This window comes from Paroedura picta, chromosome 1, assembly GCF_049243985.1.
Source record: "Paroedura picta isolate Pp20150507F chromosome 1, Ppicta_v3.0, whole genome shotgun sequence".
Taxonomy (NCBI): Eukaryota; Metazoa; Chordata; class Lepidosauria; order Squamata; family Gekkonidae; genus Paroedura; species Paroedura picta.
Window position 1 is genome coordinate 23,530,397 of NC_135369.1, and position 12,186 is coordinate 23,542,582.

Genomic DNA, 12,186 nt, shown 5'->3' on the forward strand with positions numbered 1-12,186 from the left:
TGCAGTCTTAAATTCAGCCGGAGCAACCTGGGAGCTGGGTGGAACTGCCAGCAGCTAGGAGATCCGAGCACTGCTGAGCTTCCCATCCCAAAAAGGACCCAGCAGGGGGAAAGCAGACCCCTTTGCTGCAGCCCTGCCCTCTGAGTGGGCTGGGAGAGGACCTGGGGCTCTTGGCTCCTGCTTCCCGCAGCCCTGCTGCCAGGGCTTGAGAATGCATGGAGCAGGGAAGCAATCCCAAAGCAGGGAAGAGCCGAGCAGGCGCAAATAGCCTTGCTCTCCCTGCTGGGGAATGGCAAGCCCTCTCCACTCATTAAGGATGACGAGGGTGTGCTGTGGTGAGCCGGGCTTCTCTCGCATGTCAGGAGGTGCCAAGTTCAGCCTTTTGATTATCTTTGCATGCGCAAGAGAACAGAGGCGGAGGGGAGGAAAGGTGGCTTCGCCCGGTGCTGGGCGGGAAATTAATTAGCCACCAGCGAGCATGGCTGAGACTGTGGGATCAGAGCAACCAAGCCAAGGTGGACAGAGGCCCCCAACAAAAGGAAGCTGGTAGCCTCTTGTTCCATGGAGGGTCTGGCACGTGCTCATGGTGAGCGGCAAGCCAAATCCCGTCCCTCCTCCGTCCTGCAATGGGGAAAGTGCGTGGGAGCGGAGCGGCTTCTCCAAAGGGCCGTCCGATGCCCATTCCAGCTACAACTGAGGGTGTCTGCTCAGTGGTATCCTGAGGGCACCAAACTGGAAGGAAGTACATGTACAGGGGTGAAGTGGCACATCCTGGAGGCAAACAGCAAGACGGAGGTTTTTAGGAGGAGGGTTCCATTTCGTGCTAGAGTTGGAGACGAGACTCTCCTCCATTCCCACCCCCACCCTGAATGACCAGTTTGGTGTAGGGGTTAGGAGTGCGGACTTCTAATCTGGCATGCAGGGTTCGATTCTGCGCTCCCCCACATGCAGCCAGCTTGGTGACCTTGGGCTCGCCACAGCACTGATAAAACTGTTCTGATCGAGCAGTGATATCAGGGCTCTCTCAGCCTCACCCACCCCACAGGGGAGAGTTAGGGAAGCTGATGGTAAGCCGCTTTGAGCCTCCTTCAGGTAGAGAAAAGAGGCATATAAAAACCAATTCTTCTTCTTAATTTTGATACCCAGAAGGCAGTCACTCCCCCAAGAGGGTTGCCAATAGCCAGGTGACACCAGGACAGCTCCCACTATTCCAATTGCTCTCCAGACAACCAATATCAGTTCCCCTGGAGAAAATGGTGGCTTTGGAAGATGCACTAGGACAGGTGTAGTCAACCTGTGGTCCTCCAGATGTCCATGGACTCCAATTCCCATGAGCCTCTGCCAGAATTTGCTGGCAGGGGCTCATGGGAATTGGAATCCATGGATATCTGGAGGACCACAGGTTGACTAGCCCTGCCCTAGGTCACTAGACCCTGCTGAGGTCCCCCCTCCCTTCCCAAAGTCCTGCCCAGGCACCACCCGCCAATTTCCAGGTCTTTCCCAAGCCAGAGTTGGCAACTCAACTCAACCACCTACATTCTGCTTCGGAATAAGGAATTCTGCAGCTGGGTTCTCCAGGAGGGAGAGGAGGGGAACTCAGGGGGTCTCCCCTCCCCACAGCCCCCCCCCTGCTCCCCATCTTTGCTTCTTCCTCCGTGCTGAGACTCAGCCCCTAATTAGAGGTGGCCAGGGACTTCTCATGCTCTCATTAGCTTCCGTATTAACGAGGCGATTAACATCTTTAATTAAAAATATGCCATCCTCAGAAAGTGACCTGAGTCTCTAATCAGGATCCGGCTTGGGAGGGACGTCTGGCGACTGCGTTCCTGGCTTGCCTGCCTGCCTGCCTCCCAGACACGCCTGGTCTTTCTGTTCCAAATCAGATGCCTCTCTTGGGAATGATGGCAAAAAGGAGGGGAGGGTAAGGACGGGGGGGGGGGATGCCCTTGCATTCCACTCGCATGCCACTTCCTCCTAGGCCTTAAGCAACAGGGTGAGGAGGGGGTGGGGGAGCAATGTGATGCAAAGCCAGCAGAAAAGATCTTGCAACATAAAAAAAAAAGGTTAAATTATGTAATTGTTTTCACAGTCAAGTCATTAAGCATATTTTTCAAGATGGCAAATAAAAAGCCAGATGCCAACTGGGCAGCAGGCCACGCTGGATGGCGATTTGCTCGGCTCTGACGCCGCAATATGGCCAAGCTTTGCAGGGCGGGGACTGCACTTTTGAGGAGTTGCAACCTATCTGAGCAAGGAGGACTTGAGCCGTTGTCGAGGGTACCTGCAAAAATCCACAGCTGTTCTAGAGGAGGGGTAGGCAACCTGTGGTCCTCCAGATGTCCATGGACTACAATTCCCATGAGCCCCTCCCAGCGTTCGCTGGCAGGGGCTCATGGGAATTGTAGTCCATGGACATCTGGAGGACCACAGGTTGATTACCCCTGCTCTAGAGGGTTCATGGGGAGAAAGCACTGAACTGGGGGAGGGAAGCGATCCAAACAGCATCCTGTCTGCCTAAACGGAAAAGTCATTTCAGGGTTTTCTACCGAAGCGATGCTATTTTTCTTCATTACTGTGCCGAATATGCTATGCTTATTCAGATTTCCATAACCCGGGTACATTTCTCATCAGATGTCTCCTCCTATTGATTGTATCGACCGACGCTGTGCTAATTAGATGTTTCTTCACATGAACCATTATCAACTTACACTTGCCCTGTTCACACATTGCGGTAATTGCATGTACATTCTGCATGCACGCCTGTTTGAAAGACAAAGCCAACGTGAGCTCACTTTGCATATGAAACCAGAGACTCGTGCCTGGATTGATGTGTGATTTCAGCCACACTTTAAGCAGGGAATGCACTGGGAATGGCTCAGTGTACACGAGAGGAAAAATCAAGTGTATGCCGTTACATGGATCGTGTGTTCTCTGTGATGTGCAACCAGGGTTACTGCACAACCTACTTTTGAGTCTCTGTCAGAAGAAACAATAAACAAAAATACACAAATCACACATTTAATTAACCAAATTCTTGTGGACGTGCCCTTTGACCTGGAAATCAGAATACTGTTCTGATTCTAGATTTGAGGTTTTGTGATGGTTATGAAGTAGCAAGAGAAGTGCACTCTGTACATGCTCAGAAGACTGGGCTAAGCTCTGTGTTGTCTTTGGCTGATAATTCCTTGGGGGCCTGGTCAATTGTTCTATCGCCTTACATACATGGAGAAGGGACAGGAGTGAGAGTAACTGGGTCAAGACCAGTACAGGTAGGAAATCAACTAAACCAATGCACCCCATCTTTCATTCTGAGTGCCCATGTGATGCACTACCATGATGAAATTTAAGTAACTATCACTTCTGGGGAAGGATGAACAAACTTCACAATTAATTCAAGCAGGTCAAATAGCAGACTTCTCAAGGGCAACTCAAAACATTCAGGGGTTTGATGGGATCCGACCCTTTTCTCATCACGAAAGCAGCTCAGACTGTCTTGCAGAGCGATTGAGTTTAACAAGGTTTCCCCAAAATGTTTAAGTGATTTGCCTGTGATATTCAGTCAAGAGGGACTATTAGCTTCGTTCAAAAGAGTCTCAAAACACCACCTGGGTTTTGATAACGGTAATATTTATTTTAATTGGTTAATTAGCCAATCAATCGTGTAAGGGCAAGGCAGTTAATCGACTGAGAACCTTAAAAATCCATCACCAGCCTTATGTCTCTTGTCCTGACCACAGAGTAGATATGAATTTCTCCTGTGCCTGAAAGGGAGGGAGAGGGAGGGGAGAGACAGGGAAAGAAAGAGGAAGGAGGGAAGATGACTGGAGAGAAAATGCAGGAGATGGAAACGAAGCATCAAGAGGCAGGGAAATGGCAGAGGAGAGAGACATCCCACAGCAGTAAGCAAAGAAGACAGGAGATGTGGCCTTTTGCAGTGAATTTGGGGGGGGGGGGCGAGGGGGAAGAATCTTACAGGGTTCCCAGCAAGTGGCCAGCATGGCTCCGTTCTTGGCAGTTCACCTTTCGCCTCCCCTCCTCAGCAACTCTGCAGTCACAGCTCAATCAAGCCCCCGAGAACCGCAGACACCGATTGGCTCCTCAAACATGGGAGACTCCAGGTGTCAACAGGATCAAAGCCTTTTGGAAAGCCCCAGACAAGGCTTGATGCCTGCGTATGCTGATTGAGCCAGGAGGGCCTTTCTGACTTGCCCAAATGCCTCCCCTCCTCTACTGTCTTTTCTGCCTGCTGTGAACACAAATGCCTGCTAGGCATCCTTCTGAATTACTCCAGCCATGCTTCCTGCTGGGCCCATAACCCTCAGGAACACTTGGTATCTGTTTCCCACCAGGCAGAAGAAAAGCAGGGTGTGATGGCAGAGAGGGCCCATCCTGTAACCAGGGTCTCTGGGTCCTCCCTCGGTACTGATGGGGTATTGGGATGGGTGGGATTCCTGGAGATCTGGGGTTTGAGCCTGGGGAAAATGAGGACCTCAGTGGGGTACAAGGTCATAGAGTCTGCCCTCTAAAGCGCCCATTTCCTCCAGGGAAACTGAGGTCTGTGGTCTGGAGATGAGCTGTAATTCTGGGGGATCCATAGGCTCACCTGGAGGCTGGCATCCCTACCTTCAAAAGACAGTTTGGAGGGAAGTGGGGCGGGGTTTACAAGTGTGACAGAGAATACAAGGAGGGGAGGGCAGTAACCCTGGTGCAAACCACAGTCTTCCGATGGGGTTGAGTCACTGGGAACACAAGCACCCAGATCAATGTAAGGTATAGGATGTAATTTCAACGTGCTTGCCAGTTGAAACCATGCCTCTTGGGATGTTTCCTCTCCTCTCCCACCGCCCTCCCTGTGATCAGATGGGTTGCCAACACCATCTTTGTCCTGAGGCTTCTCAGATTTAGTCTTTGGTAGCTGACCCACAGCTGTAGAACTTGCTTCCCTTGGAGATCTTCCAGAGCTCTCAGCTGTACATCTTTTGCAAATGTTGTTTGGACTGACTATGAGTGGCTGGATACGGCACGTTTAAGGCCAGTTGTGTTTGCAGCTGATCAACAGATCTATCTTAAATATTGAGCTTCTGTTCTCCCAGTCTTCCGGCTGGGAACATATTCTGTCCACAAGTGGAGACCACTCGCCCTCTGTTCTTGCATCCTGATCATCCCTAATTGTGGTATGTTATAGTTTTTGCAGAGGCACGTCTGGTTCTTGGCTTGTTTCCTTGTTGCACCCTGAGGCATTTCCCTGGATCAAGTCCTTGCTCTGCCGGACCTTAGTTTTCTCCATCTGCAAAATGGGCACATTTCACACTTGCTTTGGGTCCCAAGTATTGGGGAGAAAGAAACAGACCTATTGCAGAGCTGAAGCATCTAAGACTGTACATACGTTGTGTCCTTTTAAAAAGTAATGATCCTTCCGTACAAGCTGTCCTTTTTATATGTATTTACATAGACATTTATATGCACCTATTATCCATATAAAAATCATTATGTTTACTGCCAGACTGCTAGGGCATCAAAATGGATGAGAATGCCCACAAAATACACTTAAAATTGGATGTCTAGGCAGTCTAAGGGACCTTGCTTAACATTTTCGGTGAGCATTCATTTCGGTAATTTTCAAAAGAAAAATAAAGACGCAACCTTGGAAAGTAAAAAGACCTAAAGAAAATTGGTTGCTTTTTAAAAACAGCTTTTTCACAAGGTCCTTTGCTTATTTGTCATGTTGCTTAATAACCATTAAAACATGTTCTTTAGCGCTACACAGGGCCACCATGGTAGAGCTAGTAATTTTTTTTCCTTAGGAGGGTGCCCTTAATTCCATCCTTCCTTCGAGTATCCCTTGATATTCTTTGCAAAATAACCTCGGTGTCTGATTAGGTCCTGAAGGGGGAATCCTTCAGCCAAATGGCCCAGTCTGAATACCTGGGGCTTCTTAGCTGGTTTCTTCATCCCAGTCCCGCCCCCATTAATGTCGCCGTCCAATTGCGCCCTATTTATAACCATGACTGCAAAGGGCTGGCGTTCTTGCTACCTCCCCCCCCTCCTCTTCTTTAGGTAATCGCAAGGGCGTCAATGCAAAGATTTTGTGCTCCACATGAAGAGCTATTTATTTTTAAAAGCACTTAAATGAATTCTCTTTAGCTGAAATTCTGTTTGCATAAAAAAAAAAAAACAGGATGCTTTCTTAATGCAAAACCTGCTATCAGTTAATTGTGAAGCCAACATGAGATGAGAATTGAAAAGCACTCGGGATGCTGCAGGGAAAAAAAATAAATAAAAGTGCCACGGAAAGGAAAGAATAAATTACGCTCCGTTTTTAATTAAAAACAAAATAAAATAGTACGGCCCACCAGCCCGAAGCCCTTTGATGCCCTGTGCCAGTCCGTCGCTGTAGTTTGCTTGGTCAGAAATGGCAGGAATAGGTCAATGGCTGCTGCTTTTTCCTCCGTGGTAAAGGAGGGGCGGGAGAGGACACACAGCCACAGAGCTTCTCCAGGTGCCCAGGGGGGTCCCCGTTCCCAGAAGCATTTCGCACTCATGTCTGGAGCAAATGTTTAAAGGCCACTCTTGTCGCCAGCCGGCATGGCAGCTTCCCACCTGCAGCCCCCCTTCTCTCCCTCTGGCCACAGGACGGGGTTGCCAGCTCCACGTTGGGGAAGCACTGGAGGTTCGGGGGGTAAAGCTCGGAGGGTGGGGTTTGGGGAGGGGCTTAAATGGGGAAGAATGCCACTGAGTCCACCTTCCAAAGCAGCCATCTTCGCCAGGGGAACTGATCTCTGTCCCCTGCTGATCAGCCGTAATGGCAGGAGATCTCCAGCGGCCACCTGCATGTTGGCCACCCTCCTCCGGGAGGCATCCCTGCCTCCTTTGCAAAGCGCGTCTGAGGATGGAATTGCAACTGCAACATCTCTGACTGGGCAGCATCTCCAGGCAGCTTTGCCTCCTCAGATTGCTGGCGACCGCAGGCAGCGTCTGGTCTCCCCACAGGGCTGCCTCTGAACCGGCCTTTCTCCACCGGTGTTGTTGGCACACGTGAGAGCCCATGCAGGTGTGTGGATTTGCGGCAATCCTTGACCCACATGAGCCGCACGCTCAGGTCGTCAACCAATGCTCCGATTCACACTCCACCTCTATCGGAAGACCATGGTGACCATCAGAAATGCCACCTTTGCAGGGGTTTCTTCTAATTGGGGCTCGTCTGGAGCCTTCTTTCCAAGACTGGTGGAACCTTTTGGGACAGACTTGGGGAGGGCGCTGGGGAAACTGAGCTAGTTGCTGCTGTTATCCTCTTGATATTTACTGTGGTTTCGCTGTAGGAGCTGCCTATGCATTTTTACGGAGTCTCCAGCACCTTCAGGGGCAGCAATGGTGGGCTAGAACATCACCAGCTCACCCAGGGAAGCTGCAGTTTCTAACGACACGGCTAGGCTTTGGTGGCTCAACCCAAGATTCCCTTTCACCGGTCTGAGTGGGCGATTCGCAAGGTATGTTTTCGTGCACGTAGGTACGGACGGATTCATGAGCGCACTTCTTGAGTGGCACAAGAGCCCCGGAGGTTCCTTCCTCTGAAGAGAAGGCTGTTTTGCAAGCATAAAGGTGACCTTTTATAGGATCTGCTCCGGGCGGTGAAGCGGCTTCCCAAACGTTTCTGGTGATTTTCACCGAGCTCTCGCAAGCCACCAAGATACAAGCCTCTGCAGAGGCACGGCGAGGCCTACGAGGACTGTGGGCCGACCCACGTGGCACAGTCCTATTGCCACTTGCCAGCTCCCCACCCCCACCTCCTCTACAGGCAGAAACAGTGTGGATGCAGTGAGATTTGGGACTGCTTCGCCCTTTGACTCGCTGCATTGGGGAAATGAAGGCATTGGCACTGTGAAAGCTCGGCCGAAAGGTGCCTTTGGCCAAGAGTCCCCAGTGTGGCTTCACAAGTCAATGGCATCCACGGAGGAAACAAACCCTGCACCAAGTGGAAGGGTCCCAGACTGCCCCAGACGCATCAGCCCCCGCTCACCCGGCTACCTCTGAGCTCTCAGCAGCTGGATCTCCGCGCACCAGCTGTGCAAGGGCAGTGCCTCGTGCTCTTTCAGAGTCTGGGATTCCTGAACGGCTCAGTGAGCGAATGCACCTGTGGGTGCCACAGATACGCGAACCTGGGCATAAAGCTGCGCGCCGGAACCAGTGCAGCCGTTACGTGTGCTTAAATAGTAATGGAAACCCACAGTTAGCAGGCTCAGCCCAGCTCTCTGCGGCGGCATCAAAGAGACTGCACAATAAAGACAGTGGGACGGCTGCTGGAGGGGGAGGCATTTCGGGGGGGGGACAGAGGGGAGCCGGATCAAAGCAGCCTGCGAAATCCAAGCGGGCAGGAGCTCTCCCTTGCTTTGGGGGCCTGCGGCACTAATGACCTTGATTGGGTTTCGCCCTCCCCCTCCCAACCCCCTGCGACGGCTCCTGCTGGCTCCTGGAGGGAGTGTGCATGTGGGCGAGAGAGGGGAAGCCAACACGCTTGTGTGTGATTCAGTCACAAAGAATGGGAGAGAAAACAACGAATCTTGCAAGAAGGCACTTCTGAGCTGGGTGCATTTCCAGGCACAAATGCAGCCCGGCCTCCCCAGTCCTGCCCATGACTCCCGGCCCACAGAATCCCTGCCTTGGCTCAGCAGAGGTCGGAACCAGCCTGTATCTCTGATCACAGTCCAAAATCTTCCCATGCCCATCCCATCCCTGAAGTCAGGCTACTCCAAAGGAATCTGGCTGGTTTCTAAATGCTACCAGGGGTGCGGATGTGTGCAGTTGTGTACTAAGCAATCTAGGAAAGCCAAAGAAAAGCTGGCCAGTGAAGGCACAACACTCTCGGAGATGCAGGCAGGCATTCCCTCAATGGCCCGTCTTCTTTGCTTCCCTGCTACGGACTTCTCAGGTGTCCCCCTCCCTCCCTCCCTCCCTCCCTCCCTGCCCATGGCCTCTATTTCCTGACATCTCCATCATGCACAGACCTCTTTGCAATTGACAACCTTTTCCAAGAATGGAGATTAGAATGAGATACGTTAAACCACTTCTCCTGCTGAAAAAAGGGCTGTAAAAATTATTTGATACTTGCAGGAAAAGGCCAGCAGCTGACAAAATGTCAAGGACTCACATCATCAAGGGCGGGGTGGTGGTGGGGAAGAGCTTAACAAAAATGAACCTGGACACAAGGGCCCCAGATTCAAATCTCAGCTCAATATCAGATGTCAGGAGGCCTTTGTGGGCCTCATTTCTCCACCTGGACAACGGAAGCAGATGGCCCACCTCATGAGCATTAGTGCGAGGGCACAAAGCACTGAGCAAGGCAGGGTTCAGGATTCCAACACAAAGGATGTGAGCAAATTTGGCCCTCAGTCCTGTGCTACACTGTCATTGGTGCACCCTGAGCCCTGATCTACGCACAGCTCTGCTCCGGCAAGGCAAGTGCGCCTTCCCATGGGATTTTGAGTTGCATGGTGCCTCATTGACACTGAGCTGCTCATAGTGCTTTCTGCCTCAACAATGTCATCTCTCACTCAAGCCCTATGGCTGCCGGACAAAGCCAGCCATACCATCGGACCATGAGTGAAGCTTTATCATAGGGTCATAGAGTTGGAAGGGGCCATGCCGGCCCTCTCGTCCAACCCCCTGCTTGATGCAGGATCAGCCTCAAGCACCCAGGATAAGGACCTGACCAGCCCCTGCTTGAATCCTGCCAGCGGGGAGGAGTTCATCACCTCCTTAGGCAGCCAGTTCCACTGCTGAACTACTCTGATTGTGAAGTTGTTTCCTGATATCTATCCAGTTATCATTTCACACATAGTTTAAACCCATCGCTGTGGGTCCTGTTCCCCGCTTTAGGGCCCCCTTCTTTCCTTTTATGTTTGTGGTTGCTTTCTACCACATGGAGAACTGAGGATGGAGGGGCTAAACATTCCCAGCAAGCGAGATTTCAGCTTTCCGGTTATTTTTCCCCTGCTTGAATTTTGCAGAAATGTTTGTGTGTTTGGGGGGGGGGGGTCTACGTTTTACACATCCTGGGCATACACCTATCCATTCCCACTGAGATCCCTCCCCCAATTTTCCTGGCTCTTCTTTCTTCTCCCCCTGCAAATGCTGCCCGCCGTTCCTACAAGCCAGCCAGAGTCCTGCTGTTCTGACGTCCTGTGTTCCCAAGCTCCCTTTAGAGCACCTTGAGTTCTTCTACCTCCCCCAATGGGATCCTTCTTCCTGCAATGAGGGGCTTCCCCTTCCAGCCCTCCCTCTGTGTTACGGGAAGCAGCGTGGGAATCCCAGTGCAAAAGCGGTACCCACAGGCGTTCAATAAGCTACTTCCCTGGAAAGATCCAGGAAGGATGCTGCAGGGAAGCGCAGGCGGGCGTTCCCTCCCAGGACCTCCAAATCCCCATTTGGCTGAAGCAATTAGAGAGCGAGGGTGGTTCCGACCTCCGTGTTGTGGGGGAGAGCGGCCGTGCGGGGAGGGTGCATGGCGCATATCGCTTCCCAGGGCCTACCTGCGGGATATCGCTCGTTAACCGGCCAGTTGTCCACCTGCAGCGTTGCGTTGCCGCCGCTCCGCGTGAAGCGCACCACGTGGTACTTGCCGTCGTTCACCATGGCGTTGCTCTCCTCGATGGTGATGTCGTCTGTGCCCACGTTGAAGATGACCCCAACCGTGCCCTGGTCCTGGGGAAAGCAAGGAGGAGGGGGAGAGAGAAGCAGGAGAGAGAAGGGTGTTAAGAAGAGGGAGACTGGCAGCGGAGAGTGGGCAAGGAGAGGACAGCAGGGGTGTGCAGGCCGGATCTCAGCTGGCCTGTAAGTTTAATGCCGGGATCCTAAGACGGAGCAGAGCCAGTGGCAATTCACCTCTGATCCAACGGGCGCCCATTTAAGAAGCACAGAATGCCTTTGGAGAGATGCTCTCTGTTAAAGTTATCTGGCTACTACCACTGTTACCGGGCTGCATCGTTCACAGGAGAAAAACACACATGCCAAGTAAAAGCTTCCTCCTCCTGTCTAGTTATTAATAATAATCGTTGCTTGGGAGGAGGCACAGTTATCCATATCGCCTCCTGATGGGATGTCACTAAGGACTCCGGCTGGCTCTCGGCACCGTGGGAAGTGTGATCTGGACAACCAGTCGGGAGGTTTGAAATTTAAACAGGAGGTGAAGGAGTATGACGTTCCGCTGCGCACACCTGACCAGGTGTCTGGTCACAGCAACTTGGGTAGGCTGGAGCTGAGGAGCCACAGACAGCCCAGAAACCAAACTGCTTGTGCCATGAACTCATGAAGATGCCTTAGGTCAGGGGTAGTCAACCTGTGGCCCTCCAGATGTTCATGGACTACAATTCCCATGAGCCCCTGCCAGCGTTTGCTGGCAGGGGCTCATGGGAATTGTAGTCCATGAACATCTGGAGGACCACAGGTTGACTACCCCTGCTTTAGATTGTCTCAGACCACTTGGGGATAGACTCTGCTAGGCAGTGGCTCTCCAGGGTCTTGAGCGGAGGTTTTCTACATCACCTCCTGCCTGATCCTTTAATTGGGGATGCTGGAGACTGAACTTGGGGCCTTTGGCGTGCAAAGCAGAAGCCCTACCACTGAGCCAGTGCCCAAACCCAGGAACTGGTTGCTGAATGGACTCTCGGGTTAGTAAACAAGCAATAAGACATGTTAAGCCACACTTTTCATAGAGTTGGGCCATACAGGCCATCTCTCTTGCTCTCTTGCTCTAGTCCAGCCCCCTGATCAATACAGGATCAGGCTAAAGAATCCAGGGTAAGTATCTGTCCAGCTGCTGCTTAAAGACCACCAGTGAACAAGAGCTCACCCCCTCTTTAGACAGACCATTCTACTGCTGAACTACTCTCTGGGAGAATGTTTTCCTGATATCTAGTTGATACCATTCGACAGGTAGTTTAAAGCCATTATTGTGGCCTCTGCTGCCAACAGGAAGAGCTCCTTGCCCTCCTGCAGGTGGCAGCCTTTCAGACAGAAGAAGAGTTTGTTCTTATATGCCACTTTTCTCTACCTGAAGGGATCTCAAAGTGGCTTACATTCGCCTTCCCTTTCCTCTCCCCACAACAGACACCCTGTGAGGGAGGTGAGGCTGAGAGAGCCCTGATATTACTGCTTGCTAGAACAGCTTTATCAGTTCTGTGGCGAGCCTGA

The 12,186-nt window shown here is 51.8% G+C and overlaps 1 protein-coding gene across 32 annotated transcripts in view; it reads right to left on the reverse strand.

Moving 5' to 3' along the window:
* The window catches only part of NRXN2 (neurexin 2), a 444,528-nt gene that overhangs the window by 55,167 nt on the left and 377,175 nt on the right, over positions 1–12,186 (reverse strand). For all 32 annotated transcript variants that reach the window (XM_077327760.1, XM_077327722.1, XM_077327706.1 and 29 more), the window contains one exon: positions 10,527–10,698. In XM_077327760.1, coding sequence (XP_077183875.1) covers positions 10,527–10,698 — 172 coding nt within the window. The remainder of the gene's footprint in view (positions 1–10,526; positions 10,699–12,186) is intronic.